Raw genomic sequence first — 26,251 nt, 5'->3', positions numbered from 1 at the left:
CCTGAAACAGTCAGGGCAGTAACTTCCTGAAGATTCTTGGGGGGTGGAGGGAGATTTCACTTGCACTGTTTCATTTGACTTAGTTCTCCAACCTATTTGGGACCTTAACTGACGATGATGATCAGTACAGAGGCCAAAGCAAGGAAGCGTATGACTTCCATGTAGACGCCTCCCCTTTACTGGCCTCACTCACAACCGTAGATTTTTTCTGCTCTACAGAAAATGCTTCAAACACTAAGGCATATAGCATTACGATACCCCAGCCCAAGGATCAGCTCCTCCTACCCAGGAATTTTGTGTTGGCTTTTTATTGCATTGCTTTTCTCAGCTCCTGATGAGATCTGTTTCCTCGTATTATTTTCCCAAATTGCTGCAAAGCCGTGGTGCATTTGTCAACTGTGTGTCTTCACCTGCAAGGCTGGCCTGCTAGATGATTCAGAAGTATTTCTCCACTTAGGGAGAAGGAAGAAAGTGAGAAAGAAGAGCAGCAGCTCAGAGCTGTTAACCCCGGGGTTTGGACCATGTCTTTGGGAAACAGGTTACTGCCTCTTCTTATCTGATTTGAACCTCTGTGTTCTCCAGATAAAAGACAAGGTTTGCACAGAATTCTGAAGCCCAGCTTTAGATGTCTGGGAGGAAGTCTCAGTCTGGCATGATTTTTATTTTTTTTTAATTTTTTTTTGGGGCGTGCTGATGAGTGCTATCACTAAAGGCAGCTGATGGTCTGCAGTTTCCACTCCTCGTTCGACGTTTATTTTATGTTCTGTTGTGGGTTTTTCAGATGTCTCAGGGTTTGGAATTGGGGGAAAGTAAAGCCAAGACAAGGTGTGGGTAAGCAGTCATGCTGCTGTGGGCTTCCCCAGCTCATGTCGCTCGACATGGCAGCTCCTCACTCAGGTTCTCTCTCTAGCCATCCGTCTTTGACTTATCCTCACAGTTTTTGATTTGTTGAAGCAAAATACTTAGCGTGTTTTCCTCTAGGAAAGGCATTACTTTTTGAAAACCATGTAGTACATAGGTTTGCACACATGAAACTGACTGGTTTTAATCTGATGGGCGTGTCAGCTGCTGTCTCTGTTCTAGGCACCGATGAGTTTTGAAGGTCAAAGACACAGACTAGAACTACATCAGGGCCCCATTGCACAGTTGGCTGACCAGCAAGCTTGGACTTTGTTTGGCTCTTAACTTTGTTCCGTTGGCTGTGGTGCAATAGAAGTCTGAAGCGGTAAATTAGCTGTTCATTTATGATGATTTCTTCCCCCCCCCCCCCTCGGAAACAGACTTCCACATCCAGACGCTGTGATTTGTGCTTGATTGCATTCTGTTTCTTGCATTCAAACCAAAGGCAGACAATTGAAAAGCAGACATGTAGCTCGCGGAGGGAATGCAGATGGCGTTGCTCCTGACTGGGACGCAGATCAGGTGTGATCCGGCAGGACTTCTACTCTGCTGCGAGTTTTCTGTGGGTACAAAGACAAAGAACAGAAAGTGGGTGGAAAGTATGGAGAGACAGCTTCTGATTGCTCGTGTGGATTTCTGAAACTTGACCATCCCATTTGACCTTGGTTGCTGCTCCTGTCGGTAGCAAGGCTGGCTGTAGGTAAAATGCCTGAGTAGTGTCCGTCTTGCATCTGCTTAGCCCAACTACACAAGGAAGCCTCTTTCCTTTATCTTTTGACCTTGACTTGGGCCATTGTACAGTCAAATATTCTCTAGCAGCGTCCGCCCCGGTGATCAACAAATGACCAGGGAACTGAGCTCAGGCTGAGACAGAGCATCCAGAAAAATCCCAGAGGGGGAAAAGTCCTCCTTCACCAGCCTCTGAGATTCTAATGCAAAACCTGTCACCAACTGGAAGGAAAGTAGACACAGGACCAAGTTGGATTGCCAAGCTCCGGAGACCAAGGGCTCTAGGAAGCTCCCAAAGGGCACATTTCAGAAAAGCCAGAGACATCAAAGAGTTTTCCCCTTCTAGTGTGGTCCACAGGGTTCCCTAGGTTACAGAGATATGTGTGCAGAGCAAGGTGAGCCATTCTCTCTCTACAGCACCAGAAGATGGTATGTCCCTCCCCTAAACAGCAAACCGCTGTACTACCTCAACACTCTCAAGACACCTTTGAGTACAAAAAGGTGCCTGCCCTTAGGGACACTCAAAAGTGTGTTTTTCCCTCAGTGGCAGCATAGAACATTCTTTTGAATGTCCCAGGCGTGGCCCACGAGAGGTGTTTGTTGTACTCCTCAAGTGTGCCGAGGCTGGCATTTTAGGAGACAGGACCACAACGAAGAGCTTATGACCTAGAGTTTCTAGGAGGAAACATGTCATGCCATGGCATGTGGCTGCACAAGGAAAGAGCCTCCTGTGCCCCCTCATGGCCTCCTGCACCCCCTCCCCCACCGCATGGTCATACAGGAGGTAGACGGATCATGGAAATAGGGCAGAAGCCTTTCTTACTGTTTTCATGGGGAGGAACCAAGGAGACAGAGGAGGCAGTTCTGGCACTGGCTGATTGCAGTAACTCCACAGGCTCTGGACTTTCATGCTCTCTGGAGTTCTCTGGCATCTAGCCTTAGGGTGATAGGACAACTGGGCAGTGGCCTGGAATGTAAAGACCATACAAGGTAGGTGACTAGAGATGTAGGCTGGGTTGGTCTCTGTGGAAGATGAACTTACGGGCAGGGCACTTACTCCGTCTAGAGACCGGGTAGCAGTGGCCAAAGCGTCAGCCAACAGAAAACAGAGGGCACAGGCAAGACATTTCAGTTGCTTAAGAGCAGAGATGCCTCCCTCCCTCCTCTGAAGGCATTGTTGATATTGAGAAGGAAACATTTCCCAGATGGCCATTTTAATCACTGGAAAATATGTTCAGCTAGAGTTAGAAACATCTACAGAATCAAATATATAAGATATGTTATCATGTAGCTCTAATGAGAGAAAGTGGTCTCTCTGTACTTATTTTTTTTTTTAAAAATTTTTTATATTGAAATAAAAATGAGCTAACATGTTTCCATGTATTCTGCCTCCTGTTTATCAGCCTTGTAATCAGAACTAACTACCCCAAATTCAGTAACTGTGTACACTCCTTGAAAGCTTTGTATTAATGTTATACTCAGTTTTCAAGTTCTCATACGAGCTTCTTATAACACACTGTGATGTGCCTCTCACTTCTGTCTCCTTTTTTTTTGTGATGTCTGCTCAACTACGTGCACAGACACACAAAGACACAAATCATAAAATGCGCAGACAGGCTGCTGTCAAATTATATAGACACTCATTGTCCCCATCGGGAGCTTCTTTCCCCTCCCAACCTTGCTGTGCTCTGTGTTCCATTATATTAAGATGTTCATAGAAAAATGGTAGTAATTCCCACAACCTTGCCAGCTATATCAATCTTCCAGGCTTTGGGGCATCACTAATGAAGGGAACAGCAGTTGAATTAATATTCCTCTGATGAATTTGTCGAGGTTTGTGATGCTCCATTTGTTAACGGTGACTTTCTGTAAAGTGAAGAAGGCTTTTGAAAAATTGTCTTGCTCCCTCAGCAGTGCCAGGCTGGAATCCAGACTCTTCTGTGTGCATGGTCACCATGTCCTCGGCTCTGTTCCCATTGCACGGAGTTACATGAGGGGCTGGCTCTTAGCTAGTGGGTGGGGGTACAAGGAGTGTGCTTTGAGGGGCATGGAGGAGAGGGTGGATTCTTTGTTCTGATACAAACAGGGGTCACTGTAAAGGGCTCCAGGGTGTAGCTAGCAGGCGAGCCAGAGCTGGGTTCTTAGAGAAATCTCCATTGTCTTCTATTCAAAGCACAGCACTTCTGTGAGTCGCACAGCCTAACTGGGGCCTGAGAACAGCCAAAGTCAAGGTGTTTCTGATTACTCCTGAGGCACCAGGAGGAGTTTTGTCACAACACATGGAGTGTTTGAAGATGACAACTTCTCCATCTCTTGGGGTCAAGTTGGAGCCTAGAATCTTTTGAGAACTATGTGACTGCACCTCCATGGGGGGGGGGGTGGGTTCTGAGGGTAGCAAGCTTTGGTAGCTGGTAGCTCTACAGAAGGAAACAGCTGCTCTGGGGACCTAGCAAGGGAACCAGGGGCGGGCAAACTTTCCTGACAGAGTACAGAAATTCAGGCATAACACATCTCCATTTCCATCACTGGCTAGGTGCTTGTCAGAAAGATCACAGACTAGAGATGGCTGAGGATATTAGTAAGGACTTGTCCTCACAGCTATTCTTGGCAGCGTTTCCACTGTTTGTGCACACAAATGAGCAAGGCACAAGATGAGCATAACCGGCAAGCTTGCCTTGGCTTTGGGTGTTGCGTGGCTTCTAAGTTGGCTGTGCAAGGACATGTTTGCAGAATCAAGCCAGAGTGTCTTATTAAACACGACTTAAATGTACTCTCCTTGAGAGATTGCTTTAAAAATTACCGGTAATAGCAGTAGGTTCCACCCCCCCACCCCCCTGCATACTTTGTTTAAGACACAGCTAGCTGGGGAATGTCCAACTGTTATCAGCACAAACTACACTAATCCCCATGGGGGGTGGGGGTGGGGGGGAATTAATCTTGGAGTTTGGCGGGTGGATTATCATTATATTGAATAGGGATTCAGACTGTATCAGACTTTGAAAAGACAACTTTTGTTTTTGTAATTGCTTTACATGGAAGTAATTAAGAACGAGGAGGAAGTGGAGAATGCACAGAGGTACTGAAGCATGCTAGGGTGGGGGTTGGAAACACACGTGCCCTTGGCAGGAGTGCAGCACAGACTTCTCTTCCTCAGCAACTATGTGTCTTGCCTGGGTGTCTGATTCTGCCCTTCCGCTCTGCCTTGCTTTACCCTTGATCTTTCCTTCCCACCTTCTCTAGGGACAGTGTGTGCATTCTGTACATTTCACAGGCATGTGTGATCTATGTCTAAAAGACTTGGCTTCCCATGTGTGAAGGGCCTATCCATGTGGTATTCAATAGTCTGAAGTCGCCTCATACATTTTTATCTCTGTAAACCTACTCTGGTTGCCTTGAGTAGTCAGTAGATATATTGGTTGGGCAAAATGTAGTGCAGTGAATCTAGGGGCATGTATTCTGAGGCATTGGATTGAAAATTAACTCTTGTATGGAAAATACTGTAGCCATTGCTATAATATAAAGGAATCTCAATAATGTCATGCACTCTATCCAGTTAAGTTGGTAATGCATTTTCATATGCCTAATCGCACTCCAGTCCCATAAAATGACATCTGGGTATTCTCTAGAGTAGTCCAGACCCAACTGTGAGCAGATGTGAGGCACTAAGAAGGTGAGTGAAAGTGTGAAGACAGGAAACTCTGATCTCCAAATTTGCACATCCCTTTCAGTCCCCAGAGAAGCAAGTGACCTGGGTTTGTGCCAGGACTTCAGTGACAGAGTGCTCTGAAGGTGTGCAGAGAACCCAGGGGTCCTGGGAGCTGCACATACGGTTACAGAAAATGAATATGAAAATATTGGAACGCTCATATGTTGTTGGTAGTTGACTAATGCAGCACCGTGCGACCACTTCGTTAAAACAGTTTGGTAGACTCCGAAAATGTTAAGCGCAGGCCTCTCCTAGGAGTTACCAATCTTACACAAAAGCGGTGGAATTGTGTATCCCCACAAAAATGAGTCCATGCCCTTCGATGGGCAGAGGGGCAGATAAGGAGTGCATGCCATGCCTGTGCAACTTAGGATCATTATACAGTGGGAAGGAAACATGGACACATGCAATGGAAGTTAACCTTAAAGCACAATGCCAAGTGTAAGGCACAAATTACATTGGCTGACTTATGTGGAATGATGAGATTTGTTAACTCAGAGTGGGAAAGTAAATTTGTGGATGTCTGGGACTAGGATTCGGGGAAATGGGAAATAAGTACTAAGTGGGGCAAGGGAACTGTCTTAAACTAGATTGTAGTAATAAATGCAATACTCTGAACAGACCAAAAACCAGTGAAGTGACACATTTGGGGTGTACTTGAATTAAAGTTCAGTTGACGTTGCGTTACAGAATGCTTATGCTTCTTCCAACTCCAGGCCCAGCTTCGGTCATCAGCAATGACGATGACTCTGCCAGCCCCCTCCACCACATCTCCAACGGGAGTAACACTCCATCTTCATCAGAGGGCGGTCCTGATGCTGTCATTATTGGAATGACCAAGATTCCTGTTATTGAAAACCCCCAGTATTTTGGCATCACCAACAGTCAGCTCAAGCCAGACACATGTAAGTACAGCTGTTTATACTTATTGACCCATTTGCTGCATAGCTGATTATGTTTATCAGAGCCTCTGACAAGGCTGGCCAGGGGCTGAGGGAGGTGGAAGATTTGAGGATTCTTGTACTCTTTTGGCCTGTAGGCTAGATTCTTTCATTTGTCACTTAGGGAATTCTCAGGGTTTGTCTCCTGCTGGGCTGGGAACTGTGGGCAGATATGGACTTCTCTTGGAACCCATTTTCCACAATCATTTGTCAACATGAAGTTGTAATCAAGCATGCTTATCTGGACAAGGACGGAGACAAAAAGCAGAAGTGTCCTTAGAATGCACATACATCATTTACAGTTGACAGGCAATTGACAGAACTTAAGTCTGGCTTATTGAGAGCAATTAAATCATGCACTCTAGGCAGTCAGGATGGCTCTGGGTTTTTTGTTTTTTGTTTTTTTTACAGGTGGTATTGATTTTTTGGTAGTTCTGCTTTCTTTTCTTATCCTAACTTCTAGCATGAGGCCTTGCGATGTTACAACAGTTACCTCAACTAGTGTGAGCATAAGAAGGAGGATGACTTTGGCTTTTAATAATTCGGTTACTCCATGAGCCTTTACTGGCAAGCGTGGGCCCCTTTCCCTATCTTCTGGGCCACTCACCAGATAGAAAACATGGGGCAAGACGTTAAGAGCAGCAGAAAATTCAAGGCGTAATGAACTCAGGTGCACGCTTTCTCCATTGGAATACAGGCCTTCTCTTATACATGAATAGGAGGCCTTGGGCGCTGGGACATCAGGTGGCCCTGAATCCAGGGACTCCCTGGCACCGATGAGGCAGCCATCCCCTGTCTAGCTACATTACTATATCCCACCTTAGGTGCTGCTCTCCTGAGCTGCCTTGGAGGCTAAGGAGGACAATTATAATGTTAATTTTGGAGACTGATTGTTTGCTGAAAACTCATTGGATGAGAGGGCTTAGCAATGGGATCTCTCTGTAGATAAGAAACATTTGTCACATCTTTCTATTCATTTACATTTATCTAGAGGTATGTTTAAGATTGGAGTTGGAACTAAGTTTTAGAATTAGCATTATTATAAGTTTGTGATGTGTGAGCCCGGGCCCCAACAAATTAGCTGAATTTGTTATACGACATGATAAATATAAAAGGATGCCTAAAGATTAGTAAACTCCTTGAACATTAAGTTTTGCTCAAAGTCATGGTGTTATTAATTAACACAGTTAACAACTGTGGTATAACCAAGATAAGAGGAAATATTGCTTAGAATTAGGCACTCTGTGTGGCAGAGAGCACCTAAGGATCTTTGAAATGTCTGTATGGTAGACATCTCCAGTGACAGTCACATGTGAAGAAATAACAAGGTAAGAGAAGCTGTGCTCTTTCCCATTGTTGTCCTCAGGAATCTCTTATCTTGACACCATGGTCTTCATCAAGACTAGGCTGTGTGGTGAACTTTCAGCAGCCCAAGGCTGGAGAGCCAAGGTTGACTAAAGTTAATACAAAGTTTACTTTCCTTTTCAATGGAGGAGAGAAGTAAGGCTGGGTCACAAACAGAGACCATTGGTCCAACATGTACAATAAGAACAAATGAGCAAAACCATTAATGTGGATGGAAGAAAGCACAAAGACCTCAACCTTACTCAACAAAGGCATGCTGAGTGTGGGAGAACTAGTCTTCCCCAAGGAAAAGCACACAAATTGATTATACAATACCAAATGATCAGCCCTGAAAACATACTGTCATTCATCTATCTATCTATCTATCTATCTATCTATCTATCTATCTGTCATCTATCATCCATCTATCTATATCTGTCTATCATCATCATCTATTATCTATCTGTCTGTCTGTCTATTATCTATCTATCTGCCTATTATCTATCATCATCTAGATTATATATATACACACATATATATAAAATGCATATATATAACACAATTAATGAAAAAAGAGGCCATGAATCTGGGAGGGTTTATAGGGAAGAAAAGAAAGGGTAAGTGGTAATTTATGTTATATCCTGAAAAATAAAAGAAATAAAATTTAAAAAGAAAATTTCCCTTATGTAGAAGAAGTAGGTGGATGTCTGCAGAGTCCGTGACCCCACTGAGAGTCTTCCCTCAGAGTCCTAAAAGGAAGTTTGCAAAAGTCATCTCTTCAATCTAGAATCTGCAGAGATTTCAGAAAATATTTTGGTTATTTCTGGAGGCTTTTTGGTCTTGTGGCTCAGCTATGATGTGTCACCTACACTTGGAAGGAACAGCTTCTCCTCAGCTTCCAGCCTCTGGTTGTAAGGCTCCAAGTGTCTCCGGCTATTCCTTCCTTACAATGCCTCAGTGAGCCTCCTTCCACCCGAACACCGTCCCAGGCTTAGCATTCTCAGACATGTCTTACCTTACAGAACCTGAAGCTGCTTTTTCTCCCAGACATTATCTCTGATGATTTTTGAAAACAGTTATTTTTTTTAAATCAGATATCTTCCACTGATACTTTATCAAAGAAGTGGGAATGAGGAAGAACTTACTCTTCTTTGCCTCCTGCATCCTCATGCAAATGGCAAGCTTCATTCCACTTTGCTTAGGTCTGTGTTGCCCTGTGCTCTGAGTGTGGTCACATTTGACTGTGTGTCTCTGCAGCCCTGTTCAAGTTAGACCTCAGCTCTGGGAAGCAGCAATTTCATCTGCTAACAATGTCCTAGCACAGGACATAGTGGGTTTTGATGTCAACTAGATGCTGCCCAGATATGGATATCTATTGCTGAAGTATTAGTTACCAATGGATCTATAACCAAAATCCTTCACAGTCTTTTTTTTCTTACCAAACTTGTGTATATGCTGTTTTTATTGGATATGCTTTTTAACAAAGTATTAGGCCATTTAACTAGATTTAAACAATTCTAGAAAAATAAGATTCATGAAAATTTCTTTGACTGAAACATCACAAAGGCCCAATTAAGCAATTTCAAAGCTCATGCACAGAGACTGGACATGCAGTGGTATACTTTGCTTTAGGTCCATGATATTCTGAGAGATTTTTTTATTAAATATCCTAAATGAACCAAATTCTAATAACACCTCAAGGAGGACCTTTCTTAAAAGATGCATAGGTGGTGACAAAATTTATTACAAAGGCTTTGAAGAAAGCTTAGCATTTGCCTCATGCTGTTAAAGCAAATATCACTGGAACAAGTATCACCACCACCATCTGAATCTATCACCAGCTTGGACCACATGCTACTATGCCTACTGACCTTTCCTGAGACTGTGTGTTAAGTTCAAAGATGTTGAGTTTAGATTGCACATCTTATGTCACCAAGAGTGAACTCAGTTTCCTTTCACTGAAATGTGAGAGTACATTCTAGACAATGGATTTCAAAATCTTAACTAATTTTTATTAGATGTAGTACTTTTATGATGTAGGAGATAGAGGCTTGGTAGAAATGATGATGGCTTGCTCCCTGACTACAGTGAGACTCACCAGAGAGGCCCCGTTGGATCATCACATGATCGAATGCAGCACGACGAGCCATGATGAGTGCTGAGATAGGCTGTGTTACAGAAAGGTTTTACATCCCACTTTTAGGAATCTGGCAAGTCAATAGGAAGAACAGGCTATCATGGAAGAGCATTATGAAATAATAAAGACCATATTGGGGCATGGGTCTGGTATGGTCAAATGCTCCAAATTTCCTAAAGAAAGTGGGCGATTATTTTTTTATTTGAATGGCTCAAGATTTCAAATGCTAAGTGGGTCAAGTAAGAGTGTGTATCAGGCTTAGGGACTGCTAGTGCCTCTCTGAGTGGAACCTTAAGAGCACCTCATTCAGTAGGCAATGCTTGGAGATGGCTTGACCAAAGTGATATGGCTGCCCTTGCTTGCATAGCTTTGCTTAAAACAACAACAAGCAAACGCCACCATTAGGTTAGGGCTCTTTAAATAATGCATACAATTGCCTCAGTGAGGAGTAATGAACAATCTTGCCCTTTGGCTAACTTTTGCACTATCAGAAGCTGTGCAGAAATTTTCATTTACCACATCCAGAGATGTTTTGCAAGATTTTTAGAGCAATGTGAACAGGGCTGAATTGCTCCTGAGCACTTTCCAATAGAAAGTCTGTCTACTTTATTGCAGGGCCCAGAGGTTCCCCCAAGACCGCCTGATAATAATTTGGTATTTGGAGGCTCCTGCGTCATCGCAGGAACCAAAGGAGGCTAAATCCAGGCCTGCTGGAGGAGAAGAGTTCTATGGTTATCTGCAAATTCTGGCCAGACAGCATCTTGAAGTCACTCCTTAGCTTCCATAACTAGCCAAGCAAGAAGTTGCCTTCCCAGGACAAAGCAGAGTGCTCTAATGACTAACCCCTCAAAGTGCTGTGTCACTTAATAGGCCATCTCCTCGAACAATCAGGATGGCAAGATGGAGCTGAGGAGCTCAGCAACATCAAGTCTGGCGTTGGTCTTTATTCAACTAGTTTGAAAAACCACAGTGTCTTATAGCATATGGTGGTTGACCAGTAGGATTTACAAACTTGGCCCAAGGGCAGCTGTGTTATCTTCTCCTTGCCTTGCGTGTTGAGAGCGATTTTGATAGGGTGCCATGGAAGCTCTCCTGAGATGAAAAACAAAAACAAAGCATATTAACCAGCAAAACTCCCAAATCGTGTCTTGAATTGATGGGTGGGGATGCATTTTATCCATAGACTTACTGTCATTATTCCTAAAGTCATGTTTTCCTTCATAGCAGCCTTGTAACTTTTCTAGGGTCCTACTATGGTTGTTTTTAATACACACCCTCATCTGTTTGTCTTAAAGGGCCTGCCCTCTCTGCACACTTAGGGTGAGCCACTCCCAGAGGCAGATGCATAGCAAAAGCTTTGAAGGTCTTATTTTTTCCAATTTATTTTGAAAATTGATTTTATTTTCAACAAAATGGACACTTACGCCTTCCTACAGTGTGCGTCCCATGCTCCTTCAGGTATAGTTGTGTGCTTTCCCACTGACCATGCGCTTATTGCATAGATAACCACAGGCTCACCGGCCAGCAATGGTGCAGAGCACAGAGGGACTTCTGAAGAGAGTGGACATTTGAACAGGAGTTGGAAATGTCACAGAGAGTCCATGTCCTTATCCCTCTTAACTGCTATGTCCACTTTGTCATTCTACTGCCTACAAAGGCAAGAGGGAGCTTTCACAAAACTACAGAGATTTTCAACACATTTGAAAAACTGCTTTGAGTCCACATGAGCAAAAAGTTCTGAATTCTATTCAGGACTCCAGAAGCTCATGACACAGAGAATGGTGGATCTGGGAGCTGTGCAGGGCCGTGTCAGACTTCAGTGCAGTCACGTGACTGAGGTCGCCTCAGTGGTCAGGACTAGGATACAGGAGGTAGAGACTATCGATTCCGAGTTCTTGCTTATCTTTTCCCCCCTTTTTTCTTTTAAAAACAACATTTTCTTCTAAGTATTTAATTGGCCAGACAAGAGCTGCTTTGGAAACTGGCCTTGTGTTCTGGAAGGCCCTGGCCTGCACTTTAAGCAGAAGCTAAGTCTCTCCTGCTCATCACAAGGCTAGGGTAGATTAAAGAATAAGTATTTTAGGATGCTTAGAGGTTGCTTTGTTCATGATATCTTGGGCTGACAACTCATCCTGGTGGGGAGGAGGCGCCATGGCAACACTGTTGCATTCAGTAGGTCCCGATACAATTCTCTCTCCTTCTCGGTGCCATGGACCGCCATCACTAAGTACAACAATTCGTTTATTATATTCACTCTCAACTCCAAAGGAGATAGTAAGAAGCTATCAAATAATGCTTTAAAAAGCACCTTGCATCCCCTAGAGGAAAGGAAACGGATACATGCTGCATAATTGTATCTCAAGTGTGAACTGTATCACAAACTGCAGTAGATGAAGTCTTCTTAGCGGAGCACCTTCAAGCACATTTCCAACTAAGTCTAATCGTGTTCTTGGCTTTTTCCCACTGGGTGGTACTGCTGTAAAAAAAAAAATTAGAGAGAGAGAGGGGGGGGGGGAGGGAGGGAGGAAAGGAGAACACCTATTTGAGGATACTTAGGCCTCCTGCTGAAAACACCCCAACCCTATACTTGGTATCTGAGAAACAAAACCAACAACAATTATGGATTTTAGGTTGCAAGGTTCTGCTTTTACCCCAACAGCAGCAGCCTGCCAAGATAAACCCATTGGCACCTGAACACATCAGCACTGTCAGTCTGAAATGTCCAAATCACTGGTGAGTGATGCTCTGGGGTATCCTGACAGTTAGGCTACTGATGCACCTGGTTTACCAAGACCAAGCCTGGCTGGAGCATCTGCATCTGCAACATGATTCCAGTTGAGCTGCATTTCTTGCACGTGCCAGCAAATCATGGGCTAGAACCAGCCATGAAAACACAAAAACACAAACACCAACCAGCAGCCTGCTTCTTGTTGCTAAGGAGCACCTGTTACCCAGAATCTCTGGGCAGTTGAGTATTCCTTAAGTAGATAGTGACGCAGTTGGAGGTTATGAGGCTCAGCGCTCTATGAGCTGTCTTTGAAGCCTAGGTTTCCTCGCTGTAAAACACAGTTGCCTCTGCCTTACTGATTCTTCAAGCTTAAGAGGTTGCTCACCATGCTGGGCTGCTTTTGGGATCATGTCCTCTTGGTACCCACCTCACTTCCTGGGGAGACAAACTGTCAGCCTTTGTGCTCAGCCAAGTCACAGCCGTGCTTTTGCTGAATGCTTTGGTTTCCTTTTGGCCGTTGTAACTTCTTTCCTAAACAGGTGAACAGACTTTGCAATGTCCCACAGGAGGGAAAAGCGTGGGAAGACAAGGACTTCTTTGTACTCAGACCACCATGAACACAGAGGCAGTTTTACCCATGGGTTTAGTCTTTCCTGAGGCCCGGGCACGGCCTAGCATGGTGCTCAGTGTGATCTGTTCTCTGAAGCTACAGCTACAGCTGGAGAAATGCTCCACGTTTTGTTGGCTGTAAGCGCTTGGCTTCCCACGTGGAAGAAATGATTAGAAGATAGTATATATAAGAAAGTGAAAAGGAATCTAAGTGTCAGGGTGACTACCTATCCTGGCAGCTCAGGGCTGCTGCACTTCCTTCAGTGTGACAAGTTCAATTTTAAATCAGGAGAGTCCCAGGCAAGCCAGAGTGACTTGGTCACCATAGTTGATAAAAACCTGATTTTTGTTCCTAGTAAGATATAATTATGACTTAATCACCCAAATTGCCCTGAAGTGCCCTAAAACAAGATAATATGAATTAAAAAATTAAAAATATAGTAGAACTGATACAGTAAAAAAGCTTGAAAGACACAAGGAGCAAAGGTGACATTTTCAGTCACCTGTAATCCTATCAGAAGTAACCACTGAGGTGCCTAAGCACGAGGATGCCTGGGCTTGTGACTGCCCTGTCACTATGGGATGTGCCGACACCTTTATTCACAGTGGACACTGTTAATGCATGCATAGAGTGGGTTGGCTGGCAAGTTCGGAAGAAGCACCTGGGTATAATACAGATGGGTTGACAGAACAGGGAAGTGCGCGTGGCTGGCATATCCGGTGGGGAGGGGTCCTACAGTTCAGGGAAGGTTGCTCTCCCAATGATGAGCAGCACAGAAGATGTGGGCTTTTGGTTGTGGGCTGGGAAATCTCTCTAAACAAGGGGTTCTTCTGTCCTGACGAGGCAGATCAAGAGCCCACATTGAGGGTCAACAACAAGACGAAATGGACGCCCAGGGCTGTTTGTTCCTTGGCTGAGGCTCACTGGACACCATGGTGTCCCTATTCTCCATCTAATTCTCCAGGTAGCTGGCTGGCCCCTTCATGAGGCCAAGCCTACAGAACTTTAAACGGCCAGGCTGGTTACATTCCAGTATCTGGGGATTTTTCTCTTCCCCTTCGGGATCCCCAGGTTGAGAAAGGACCTCCAGTAAGCTGGTCATTGTGGGTTCCCTACATTTAATGGAGCTGGCTGTTCAGATTTCCAGATTTTTCATCACTCAAGGTTTTCTCTTACAATTCTTTGGGAGTCTGCTCCCAGGTTGGGGTTCCAGCAGCGAGAGCTGTGGTCAGAAGTGAGGCACACAAAGGTGTTATGCTATTGAGACTTTCATAACGACCTAAGTTCAGAACATCCATGTTCTCATCATGTATAAGAGGCTGGATCTGTGTGGTTTAGAAGTGGGGGAGAGGCAGGATCCTAGGAGAAGCCTATGACCTAAGCCTTGTTCCTGGGTTGCCAGCTGCTGCCATGGGTACATGTCAATATAGGTGTTCTTCTGTTGCTCTTAGCATCCTTACTTGGCCATGCCCCTGACTTGTTCTATGCGTTGAAACAATCATTATTAGATGATGGTGGCTTTTCAACTGAGTCCCCCTGTATTTCCAATGTCCCAGGACAGAGCCCTATGCTCTGCAACTTTAGCAAAACAGCAAGTCCTCAAATTAGGGATTTGTTTTTAATGAGAGGAGATTATAAGACGTGTCTACAGAGGTTCATATAGAGTGATAGATTTCCAGGTCAGTTTATTCTTTCCTTTCTGGTTTCTCACCCTTACCACAATGCTTTGCTGTTAGAATGGTTTGGCCTCCAGTCTACTTGCAAGGAAAGCAGGGGTGTGTCCGGGGGCAGAACAGAGTGTCTTGCTTTCTCCCCAGGGCCCTGCTCAGCTGAGCCGACAGGATTTACATTTCTCCTCCCTGAATTTGCTTCCATGAACACAAATGTCCTTCGTCCTCCCTCCTTGTCCTGCCTTAGGGTCCACGAGGCTTTGGTTTTATTTCTTCCCGGCCCCTAACTCCATCCATGCTATTACCTTGTGTCTGTAGAAACAACTGTGAGTAGGTGTGGCCTTGCCTTACTTGTAAGGCCTTCTGTTTCTCAGCACCTTCACAGATAGGTCCTGGTTTTGAAACAGGAAGATATCATGTTATGATGATGTTGGCAATGGCTACCTAAGTCTTAGCATTCTGAACTCTGAACTTTGGGAAGGGAGGCAGTGGCCAAGTGGGAAGGGGAATAAGATTATCCCCCAACTTCCTGAATTTTCCTTCTCTGTGTTTGTGTGTACTCTGCTATCTATACTCCCTCCCCAAGTTTTTGTCAGTGTGGATCTTAACTCCTTTTGGCTCTAGTAGTTAATAAACTGGAATTGTCATTCACGATAACATCCTAGAGTGAGCCGATTTTATTCCCAGTGACAAAACCCACACCGTCCCACAGGAGGGCTTTGCAGCAGTTTCACCCTACCATGAGGAGGAGCTTTGGGGTGTGGAACGGGCTTGGTTTCTGTGTTCAGTGTCCACATTTGGAGAGAAAGGATTTTGAGTGGGTCAGGTGGGTGCATGTTCCTTCAGGAAACACTCTCGCTCACTGGACTGAATCTGGGCAACACTGTCTCCTCAGTGTAGGCAAGAAGCCTGTGCTTCCTTAGCATCTCCGGCTGCTTTGTAGGTCTGGCCTCTGAGACTGCACAGGTTCTGGTGAGATGGGGTATGGGCGGGGTGTGGGTGGGACAATGGCATGGCTGAATGTTCCTTGACTTTATTTCAACTCTCATAGTTCATGCAAGAGAGTACACTCAAAAAGCAACATGTACTATCTTACTCGGTTGAGAAACTCCATTGCTGGTCCATATGTATGTGTGCGTGATCAGTGGGACTTGGAATGTTTTCCCATCTTGCCATGTTTATGCAAATGAGAACTGTTCTACTGGGGTTTGTAATGTTGTTGATCTCACAGAGCCAAACCTATACACTAATAAAGACAAGTGTGTCAGATGTCGTGTTCAGTGTCTGGTTGCGTCACCTTTCTTACATAGGCTTGAGAAATTCAGTCTTGGGATTCCTGAAAACACCCCACATAAAATCCCCTAAAAGTGTTGTCCCTATTGGTGACAGAGTTGTCCTACATAATCCCTCTATATTTTTTGCAGTTTCCTGCCTCCCTTTAGATAAGACCAGCCCTGGCGGTCAGGGGAGGGGGTGGGGGAGGGGGGTGAGGAAACTACCACCCGAAGCTTGAAGTTTAGAGGTTGCCAAGAATCTCTACGCTCAAGAAATTATATCTCCAGGTCATATTTAAAAGATGAGACGAGAGAGAAAAAAAATCTGGGCTACAAATATCAGAATCTTAACTGAGGCATCCATGGGGCTGGGGCCAGGAGGGAGATTTCTATAGGATCAGGGGCAGATCCCATCTTCCTGGTCACGTCTGGTTATTTTCATTCTGGACATTTGCACTCACTTGCACGTGTTAGTACTGTGTGGAGCAGCCACTCACTTCAGTGACTGGAGAAGCGTTGGCCTTCTTGCATCTTGTATGTTGGAATCTCAGTGCCTCCCGTGGCCTGGGTCTTATGTAAACCTCTGTATTCTGCAAAGGCCCGTTTTGTATACACAAGCTGCTCAGCTGATTGTCCCCCAGCCTTCTCTCCCTTCCTGTGCTCTTGGTCCAATTGTTCTTCCCCACTCACCCCACTTCCTTTGGTCAGCCCTTGGAGTAGATTCCCTGATGTGCCTTTGCTCAGCCGGGGTTGGCATCTGCAGCAGGACCCATCTTCCAATGTTTATTGCAGTGTCTGCGGACCTGTGGACTTATCTCACTGTGTTTAAACAATGTGACCTTCCACAGCGACAGGAGGGGAGGAGAGGGGGGGGGAGAGACAGACAGACAGACAGACAGACAGAAAGAGACATAGAGACAGAGACAGAGAGAGACAGAGACACAGAGACAGAGACAGAGACATAGAGACAAAGACACAGAGAGAGACAGAGACATAGAGACAGAGACACAGAGAGACAGAGAGATAGAGACAGACAGACAGACAGAGAGGCAGACAGAGATGGAGACAGAGAGAGCAAGCTTTTTGTAAAGGATAAAAACTGGGAACGTAGGTTAGAGAAGCGTCCCACTAAAATTGGAGACAAATCAATGAAAAAGATCAGGACGGGGGATTCTCTAAGCACTCAGGACCTTGTCTTGTTTCCACACATTTGGAGACTGACATCCAGTGTTACACGTGCCAGGTTAAAAGATACAATGTTGAATTTTAGGTTATCTTATATTCACCCTGGCTCCCCCTTCTGCCTATAAGCTCTTTCCTAATGTGTGTATTTACTACTTTTAAACCACCTGCATCTAATGTGTACCCTGCCTTTCCTTTCCCAGGCTCAATAGGCAATATTTTCACATTTAAAAAAATAATCACTTGGTACCTCAGGACAGGTCTTTCCACCCATACAACAGATGAGAAAATTGAAGTTCAAAAGGTTAGGGGAAAGGTCTCAAGAGATGTCCCACATATGCAGGAGAGCTTCCCAAGACTCCAGAAGTCAAACTCTTTCTGGCTTTGCTCATCCTGTGTAAAACTGAGCCCTAGAAGTTTCTAATCCTGCCTGAGGAACTGCGGCATTGATGCTGCCCGTTCATGTGAGTTTGTAGAGACACACTGGACAATACTCACCTCCAAATAGGAAGGCTGAGGGATGGTTGCCTCCTTGGCAGGTAATCAACTTGACACTGGAGGACAAGGCCCTCAGTAGTCAGGTCTGAGGACCCTGTTGTGAAACAGCGGGCACAGTTTTCCTGCCAAGCAATGATGCTTTCTCTCTCACCAGAACAGCAGTTCTCAACCTTCCTGATGCTGTGACCTTTTAATACAAGTCCTCACGTCGTGGTAATCCCTAGCCATAAAATATTTCTCTTACTATTTTATAGCTATGATTTTACTACTCTTCTGAATCATAATGTAAATATCTGTGTTTTCTGATGACTTCAGGTGACCCCTATGAGAAGGTCATTCAGCCCGTAAAAGGTCATGACCCACAGGTTGAGAACCGCTGCACTAGTGTCTATACCAGAAGTCCTAAAGTACCACAAATAGCGAGTCCTTAGTTCTGCTTTCTGCCAATTAAAATCATGTGATCTTCCCATTCTTTTTATTTTTTATTTTTTTGTATAAAACCCATTCTGAAATTTTTGCCATTGTTTTTCTTCTGAAAAAAAAAAAATAGGAAAAACTTTCCCAAGTGACTTTAGTCCTTTGTAACAATGATGCCCCATTTCCTAGGTCAGCTTGAGATCCATCTTTCCAGAATCGTGTGTTTGCAGGACATTTTGAGTTGCACTGGGCCATGGATTTTCCCTGGGCAATGCCACAATGGCCTAAGAGCCACGACACCTGTTTAGACTGGACCTCTCCAGGCAGCCAAGGGAAGGGAGGAGCTAGGCCTTCTCAGCCCTGCTTTGTGGACAGAATGGCTTCCAAGTGTCTGGGGAGGTGGGCCAGTGGGTCGCGGGCCCTCTGCGTCTCATCCTCTCCCATCCCCAGCTGGCTCACTGAAAGGCATACACTATTTTGTAAATCTTTAGGGAGTCTCTGTAAAAACATGAGTTGGCATTGATAAATGCCACTAGGGACTCCATAAAGGCAGGGGACAGTGAGGGGTTAGTAGTCTGAGCACCTCTACCTTGACATATGCATGCATGTACAGACCCCTGCATGTGACTTCTACTTTGCCTTTGTCTTTGGATAGTTAGAGCAACATGCTTCCTCCAAAACCTATCATCTCCCAAGTGGCTTCTGGGCTTGCAAAGTGCAGCTGCATCATGCTGTCAAGGTTAACCAAAATGGAAGATTCTTTTCCGACCCAGAGTGTACTCTCTTATTTATGCTGATAACTTCCGCAGTGCCAGCACTGGGATCTGAATTACTCAATTTCAGCTCAAAGCTCCCGGAGACAAGGACAAATGCAATAGAGATCTGTTTATTGGAGAATCCCAGTCCCTTGGACCCTGTGCGTCTACAGCATGACACTACACACTTGGTGCTGCCTCTGAGGTTGTGGAGGTGCAGCCAGAGAGCAGAGAGCGGCTGGCACAGACTACTTAAAATGAGGCTTCAGAGGAAAAGGGCTGAAAGATTCCAAAGAGAGACCCTGATGGGTGGGTGGGGCCGTGTGTTTGTCTGGACCCTGATACACTTGCCAGGACGGAAAATGTTCCTAGTGAGATGGAACAAAGATATCTCTGACTAATAAGACTGCGGGACGTTTAACAACAAAACGGCAGGATGGGGAGGGGACAGGAGCCTCTGAGGATGGAAGCTCAGATGAGGCTCAGTGTGTGGAGTCACGCATCTGCTGGATGACAGCTGTACAGTCAGGAAGTTCTGTCTTATCAGTAATTCAGTGGCAGGACTCACTGGTCCATATTGAAACTGTAGAATAAAATAAACATTTAGCGACAGCTCTGTAAGTCCACAGTCACAGGCTGTTCAATGAGCAGACAAGGGCTTTGACAACTTCCGCTCCTAGAATAGCACCTAGTAAGCAGGTGAGCGACGCATAGGTGGCCCACGCATGCTTTTCATTTTGCCGCAGTGTTGGAGGTGGAGGAGCTGCCTCTACTTCCCTGGTCTTCAGGCATGGGTAGCCTATGATTCCAGCAACAGCAGCAGAGGCTAGACCACCTTCCCTGTGGAATTGCATACTAATTGCTGCTGCGGTCATGCCTCTTCACAGCTGAGTTTGAAGCTATGTTTCCCTACTCTTTCTGTTATGTCCCCCAAGCCATTGGCATTTTGGCAGTTCTCCTTTCTAGCTCTGTGAATTGGGTTTCAATATGTTTTGCGTAAGAGAGATCGACTTCTCTCAGAGGCTTTGTATTGATGGTCCATGTGTGACTCTCATCTGGAGGGCACCCAGGCACAGCAGGAGGAACATAGATGATTTTAGAATGAAACTCAAATGAATAAGGATGTGAAGAATAACTATAGAGTAATTTTAGAAAAAGGTGTGTGTGTGTGTGTGTGAGAGAGAGAGAGAGAGAGAGAGAGAGAGAGACAGAGACAGAGAGACAGAGACAGAGACAGAGACAGACAGACAGACAGACAGAGGGCATGCAGTCCTGAAGATTCTTTCAAGAATCAAGTCCTTGCACTCGAACCCATGTTTATTAATTATCCATATTGTTGCAAATCCCCTGGTGACCCAGATGTTTTTCAGAGATTGAGATGTCTGTTGCAGGCCATGGGTACTGTAGAAGGTGGGAGCCCATGACGCTGGGTGCAACAGGTGGAAGGCTCCCTGGGATGAGTAAGCTCCTCTGTTAGGAGATGTGTTTTAACTGGACTAATTTCTCTTTTGCTGATATTTTGGTGTATTCTTTGGTCTGCATTCTTATTCAGGTTTCCAAATGTGATACATTTCACTGGTGATGATCATCACATAGGAAATAGGATCAGGAGGGTGCGATGTGTAGGAACAGGGTGTGGGAGACAGTTGTCACTCTAGGCACAGCTGTAGCATTTCCATGAAGTACGCCTCTCTCACGTCTCAGCACTCAGCCTGAAAAAGGGCTTTGGGGATTTGATCCGTTTACAAGCTCGAGGCCCTCTATGCACCAACCATAGAACTGATTCAAGAAAAGGAGCCAAAGTAACAGACAAGATTCTCCCATGTAACACTGTGAAGTCACTACAGTGCAGCCACTTCTAAACCAGTCTTCGAAGGGAGAAGGAGAACGTGTAATGTGCACATCCTGGACAAAAGGCAGAGATGCTCAGGTGGTCAGGCAAGGCTCACTGTGACAATCAACACTTGCAGGCACATTAAAAACAATAAGAAAGAAAGAAAAGTCAAGTTCCGTAACACAGTTGATTTCCCACAGGAGAAATGCAGTAGTGGGTGACAGCAAATGACCAGAATGTGGTGTGACCTCCTCACAGTACAAAAAGTAGAAGGATCCAGAGGGTCCTAGAAACCTACAAGTAGAATATTATGATAGGCAGATTTGGGCCCAGGGGTCCCGCTCAAACTAAGGCACCAGCCAAGGACAATACAGGCTGTAAACTTGAAACCCCTACCCAGATCTAGCCAATGGTCAGAACATTCTCCACAGTAGAGTGGAAAGTTGGATATGACTTTCTCACGTACTCTGGTGCCTCATATTTGATCATTTTCCCTGGAGGGGGAGACCTGGTGGCACTCAGAGGAAGGACAGCAGGTTACCAAGAAGAGACTTGATACCCTATGAGCATATACAGGGGGAGGAAATCCCCCTCAAGAACTGTCATAAGGGGAGGGGAATAAGGGGAAAATGGGAGGGAGGGAAGAATGGGAGGATACAAGGGATGGGATAACCATTGAGATGTAACAAGAACAAATTAATAAAATAATATATATCTTGGAAAAAAATTAATAAAATTAATTATTAAGAAAAAAAAGTTACCAACACCGTCTTTCCTCCTTCCCCACAAATTCTTCAGTTTCTTTGGAAATTTCCTCTACTGTGATTTGATCTGTGAGAAATAATACAAGAGGAGATAATGGGGCTTATGGACAGAAATGATTGAATCACTGTGTACCAATAAAAAGTGTTCAAATTACATTTCACTACATAATGAATTCTGGTTCAACTTACTTTGACATAAATAAGATTGGGTAAGAGAAGCCAGAAGTAAATCAAATAAATTAATAAAACCATCAGAGTCCTTTCAATTTTGTCCCCAGACAGTGCCTGCTTATTTGTATAATAAGACCTGTTCTTATCAATTACCAGCCTGGCATGTCACTCTGTGGATATTCTCGATCTTCGTTGCAGAAATGCCAGTGATCTTTTTGAATATTGAAGAAGTGAAATTTGAGCACGGGGGAGTGAGCTCCAACTTCCAACTAAAGTTTTAAAAAAAATGATTTAAGATGCAGGCATGCATGCAAGACTAATGATTAGCTTTCTTCATATTTTCCTAATTATACACATTTACTGAACATGAGATTTTTTGCATTTTGTCTAGACGAAGGCTCTGTCTCCACCAGAATAATATATGGCTGTGTTTGTGAGTCTTGTGAAAAGTTGAGTCTGCATCTCTGCAGCCACTTGTACAGTTCATTATCTTACTCTGCAGCCAGGGGGAAGAACAGCTTTTCATAGTTACTATAAGCATGGCTTTCTCATAGTGCTTAGAGGGCGCAAGCAATTTATTAGGCACGACTTATCACAGACCCTGAACACTGATCACACCATACACCAAGCCAGGAAATGATCTTAGGCACTTCCTTTATTCAACATCTACTATTACAGTCAAGGTATTTTGCAACCGTTCTATTATTTGTGTTTCTTGGAATCCATGCTTGTTTTCCAAATGTGATCCAAAAGCCACCACAGCTAAAGATAGAGAATATAAGTTAAGAGCTGGATATTTTCAAGAACAGAGGACTGAATGGAAAAGTCTATCTCTTTATTCTTAAGTCCACCCAGAGCTGTAGGGAGAAACAATGCATTGCCTGGCCCGGAGGGTCTTAGGTAGGTGCACAAGCACTTTATGGCTCTTTTGAGTAGAGATAGTCACTGCACCCTTTTCTGTCAACTTCATCCTGTACCTTATGATTGAAATTTATCATATTTAATTACTTGCTACTTGGCAAGCCCAAAGATCAGAAAGTGATTTCCTGATAGTCCCTTAAAACTGGGTTCAAATGCTTCACCTAGTAAAGACTTGGGAACACGTGGCTAACGTGTTTCCAGATCTTGAGACATGGCTGCTAACCACTGGAACAAAGTTTGCCAGCATCACGATGATTTCAGAAGCCATGGATCTTTGCACGAAAAACGCTTGAACTGTGAACCACATCTGATGTTCATCATCTCGAGGCAAATCGAGCGTGTGTGGAATGACCTTCAAGCGTGACAGAAGAGATTCCCCTTTCTTCCATCTTGTGAAGCAAGGAAGAAAGCCCTGGAGTGGGACTAGAAGCAGTTTAGTGTAGGAAACATTCGAGCCAGGGAATGTCAGGAGGGATGCTTGCTCTCCTGGGAGACTTACTGACATAGCTGTTCAAGACTAATTTTGCAACCTCGGCGGCCTTAAATAACTATGTGCTTCCTTGTCAAGGCTCCCATGGCACACCCAAGAGTAGAAAGAGCTTCAGAGAACTCAAAAAACAAAAACAAAACAAAACAAAAAAACCCAACCCACATGCCTTAAATATAAGACGTCAGCTCTCAGATAGACTATGTTCCCATAGAGACCAGTGACCATAGCAAGGGACTCCCTGTGAAAACCGTCGCTCCTGCGTGAAGAATTTGTTTCAGAGAAAAGCAACTATGGTGGCTGTTGGTGAGTGAGGAGCTACGTTCCTCTGCTTTCCTTTGAGAGCAAAGGTTCAGCTGAGAGGCAGAGTTAGGTTAGATCATGAACTCAGGGGAATTTGGTTCCATAATTCAGGAAGCAAGTGACATGCCTGCCTCGTGCCCAAAGTTTGTTGGTTTGGAGACTGTAATTGCTACCCAGACACTGCTTGGCCTGGGGCATTAAATCTACCTATTAATCATCATCCCAACCTGAGACCCCTTGACAGGCTTGATGTCACCGCTCTGACCTGGTGCCTCAAACTCCTTTGGCCATCCTACCTTGACAATGAGTTCACATTCTATTCTTAAGTTTGTTTATTTTTGCTCTGTCACTGCCGATAGCACACAAGGGCTGTCTCTAAGGCATGCGTGCCAAGTGCTTTCTCTAGATATTTTGAGTGATAAGATCTTTTTCCATCCTTTCACCCCACCATCTCCTGTTACCTTGCTCTGAAGGGTTTTCTCCTTTGGCTCGACCTCTTCTCACTAGCTCAATAAGAGCTCCTCTTTCTAGATTTTGCTTAGTTTGTACTTCCTGGACCACTGAGTACTTTTCACTGAATAAGATAAAAAAAGGAGACAGGAAGCAGATGTATCTCTGGTAGTGTGTGTCTTCGAGAGATGGAATTCGAATCCTCCCTATGAAAGGAGCAGTAAATGGCTATAATTAGGCCGATGAATCAGTGAAACCTGGTGACTGAGTTTTCCTGACTGGTTTTAATGAAAAGCAATAGCTATCGGTTCCTACTGAAACACACAGAAGGTAAAACAAGAGCGGGGTTGGAACAAAAGGTAAGATTCAGCGTGGGCTTGAACTCCACTCCCAGGAATAAGCTTTGCTTGGGTGGAAATACATGGCTCAGAAACAGAGCCAAACAAAGAATCATCAAAAAGACAAACCGGTGGTTTGTGGCACTTTCTGTATTTTATTTCAAGGGTTATCATTCAGGGAGCTCAAGGAATTTTGCAAAGGCCTAAGTTGGCATTTCAAAACCAACTGTAGAATATTGCCTCCGTCCTCTCATCCCCTCAAGCTAGGCACTTAGTGTAGGTCAGTTGGCGGGGTCAAGGCATTTGAGGAGGTAACAAGGTTATCTCTCATCAGCCAGGACCCTCCCTTGGTGATGTGAGTCTGGCCCGAGGCCTTGAGACTTACTCACCTCCAAGAAAACAGCAAGAGCTTAAGCAGCCCCCGGAGGAAGGGTCTTCCTGCAGAATGCAAGGGATTGAGAACACTAATATCCTAGCAGCGTTCGTGACAGTGAGTGGAGCCCTTAGGGCCTAAGGCTACATACAGATTCCGAGAAGGTTTCACGACCAAACACATGAAGCTAAGGTCTTGCTGAAACCTGAGTGGAAGCCATGCTGACTCCTTGCAGCAGTCAGGTCAAGCCCAGGGAGAAGCCCAGACGCTGTTGGCTGCCTTGACCATCAGTGCAGTTTTGGCCTCCCTCCCAGGCCTTCCAACTCCGCTATTCTGCTCTCTGCAGCTTTCTCCCAGAAGGGCAACACACCTGAGATGACCAATATCAAAGGAAGAAAAGCTCATTTTTCTACATGTTTCAGCCTGTGGTCATGTGGCTCTGCTAAACCTAAGCTTGAGGGGAGGCAGAGCCAATGGCTGGAAGTGCATGATCGAGCTGAACTGGGCCCTCTCGTGGAAGATAGGAAGGGAACAGAGACAGAGGAGAGGGCATGGTGCCAACATTTTATTCATACTGTCCTTTACCTAATTCCCTCTTAAAAGGGCCCGTCTGTTAGAGAGTTCACCTCAGCAATGCCATCAGCTCATGATCAAGCCAAACTGCACTCCGTCTGGTCATTATGGTGTCTGCTTTCTCCCTCAGGCCTTAGCAGAAACATGTTCTTAAAATGTGGGACCCTGGAAGAGCTGGGTTGACTTTTTTCCCCCTTAAAAGAAAACTTCTCTGTTAGTGTCAGAGTGGGTTCAGTTTATTTTCTTAATATTAGAGGGACAAAGGGGACACCTGGGCTTGTTTTCTATCTTATTTGATTAAAATGTAAGTAAATGCTAGAAGGAGTAACAAAACATTGTTTGTTTGTTTGTTTGCTTTAAAGATAGGCAGCTTCTTGACAAGGCACAGAGAACATTGAAGGGCACAAGGCAGCCTCACTGCTTTTCAAGTCATAAATACCACAAACATCCAATAGGATCAAGAATGTGCAAAAAAAACCTGTTGGTCATGGCTTGTGTGTTAGAGACACAGCCAACAGACTGTAACTTGTAGAGGAAGTCAGAGAAAGGCTCTTACTCCCAATGTGACATTTATCATCTATTTTCAGGCTTAAACATGCTATTTACACACACACACTATCTCAGCCACATTTTACCTTTCAGTAATTTCTCATGAAAATGTGACACATGCAAAGTTCATGTAACAGACCCACAAACAAGTAGAAAAGGACTCAGACCCAAGTGCTCCAGCTTCACATCAGAAGCTCTCTGCCTGGCAGCCGGGTGCTCTGGGCACCAAAATCTTGGAAACTCAAGGAGGTGAATGCACACACTGCGAAGCTGACCTTACCCTCCATGGGCCTCTTAGGCCATAACAGCAGAGGAGCCGAGTCTGTACTGGGACAGCTCACAGGCTATAGAACTTTCTTTGTGTTTGATCCCTTCACCCTTTGGCTGACCACCTCACTGATGAGCAATCCCCACGCACCATCGTGCTCAGCGTTAATGCACCATGTTGTCATTGTTGTTGTTGTTGTTGCTGCTGCTGTTCGGTTGGTTGCTTTTTTGTTTCTTGTTTACAGTGTTGGATGGTAGAACCTGTAACCTTACCCCCTACCACTGAGCTGTAAACCATGTTCCAGCTCCAGCAATGACTTCTCTGGTTTT

General features: G+C 44.8%; 1 protein-coding gene and 1 long non-coding RNA gene across 5 annotated transcripts in view; one reads left to right on the top strand and one right to left on the bottom strand.

Moving 5' to 3' along the window:
* Window positions 1-26,251, top strand: part of NTRK2 (neurotrophic receptor tyrosine kinase 2) — a 324,099-nt gene that overhangs the window by 171,713 nt on the left and 126,135 nt on the right. For 3 of the 4 annotated variants that reach the window (XM_084794542.1, XM_084794543.1, XM_084794541.1), the window contains exon 13: window positions 6,052-6,240. In XM_084794542.1, coding sequence (XP_084650668.1) covers window positions 6,052-6,240 — 189 coding nt within the window. Of the gene's footprint in view, window positions 1-6,051; window positions 6,241-10,372; window positions 10,530-26,251 lie in introns of those variants that run through there. The other variant, XM_084794544.1, reaches the window with a different exon arrangement.
* LOC311604580 lies at window positions 21,486-25,192 on the bottom strand. Its single transcript, XR_014781567.1, has 3 exons — window positions 24,549-25,192; window positions 23,833-24,027; window positions 21,486-21,556 (listed from the first exon to the last, which is right to left on the bottom strand). It is a non-coding gene; the product is annotated as an uncharacterized lncRNA (long non-coding RNA).

This window comes from Acomys minous (assembly GCF_964271855.1).
Source record: "Acomys minous genome assembly, chromosome: 9".
Classification (NCBI taxonomy): domain Eukaryota; kingdom Metazoa; phylum Chordata; class Mammalia; order Rodentia; family Muridae; genus Acomys; species Acomys minous.
Note: the sequence above shows the minus strand (reverse complement) of the source record. Positions and strands in the feature narration are given on the sequence as shown.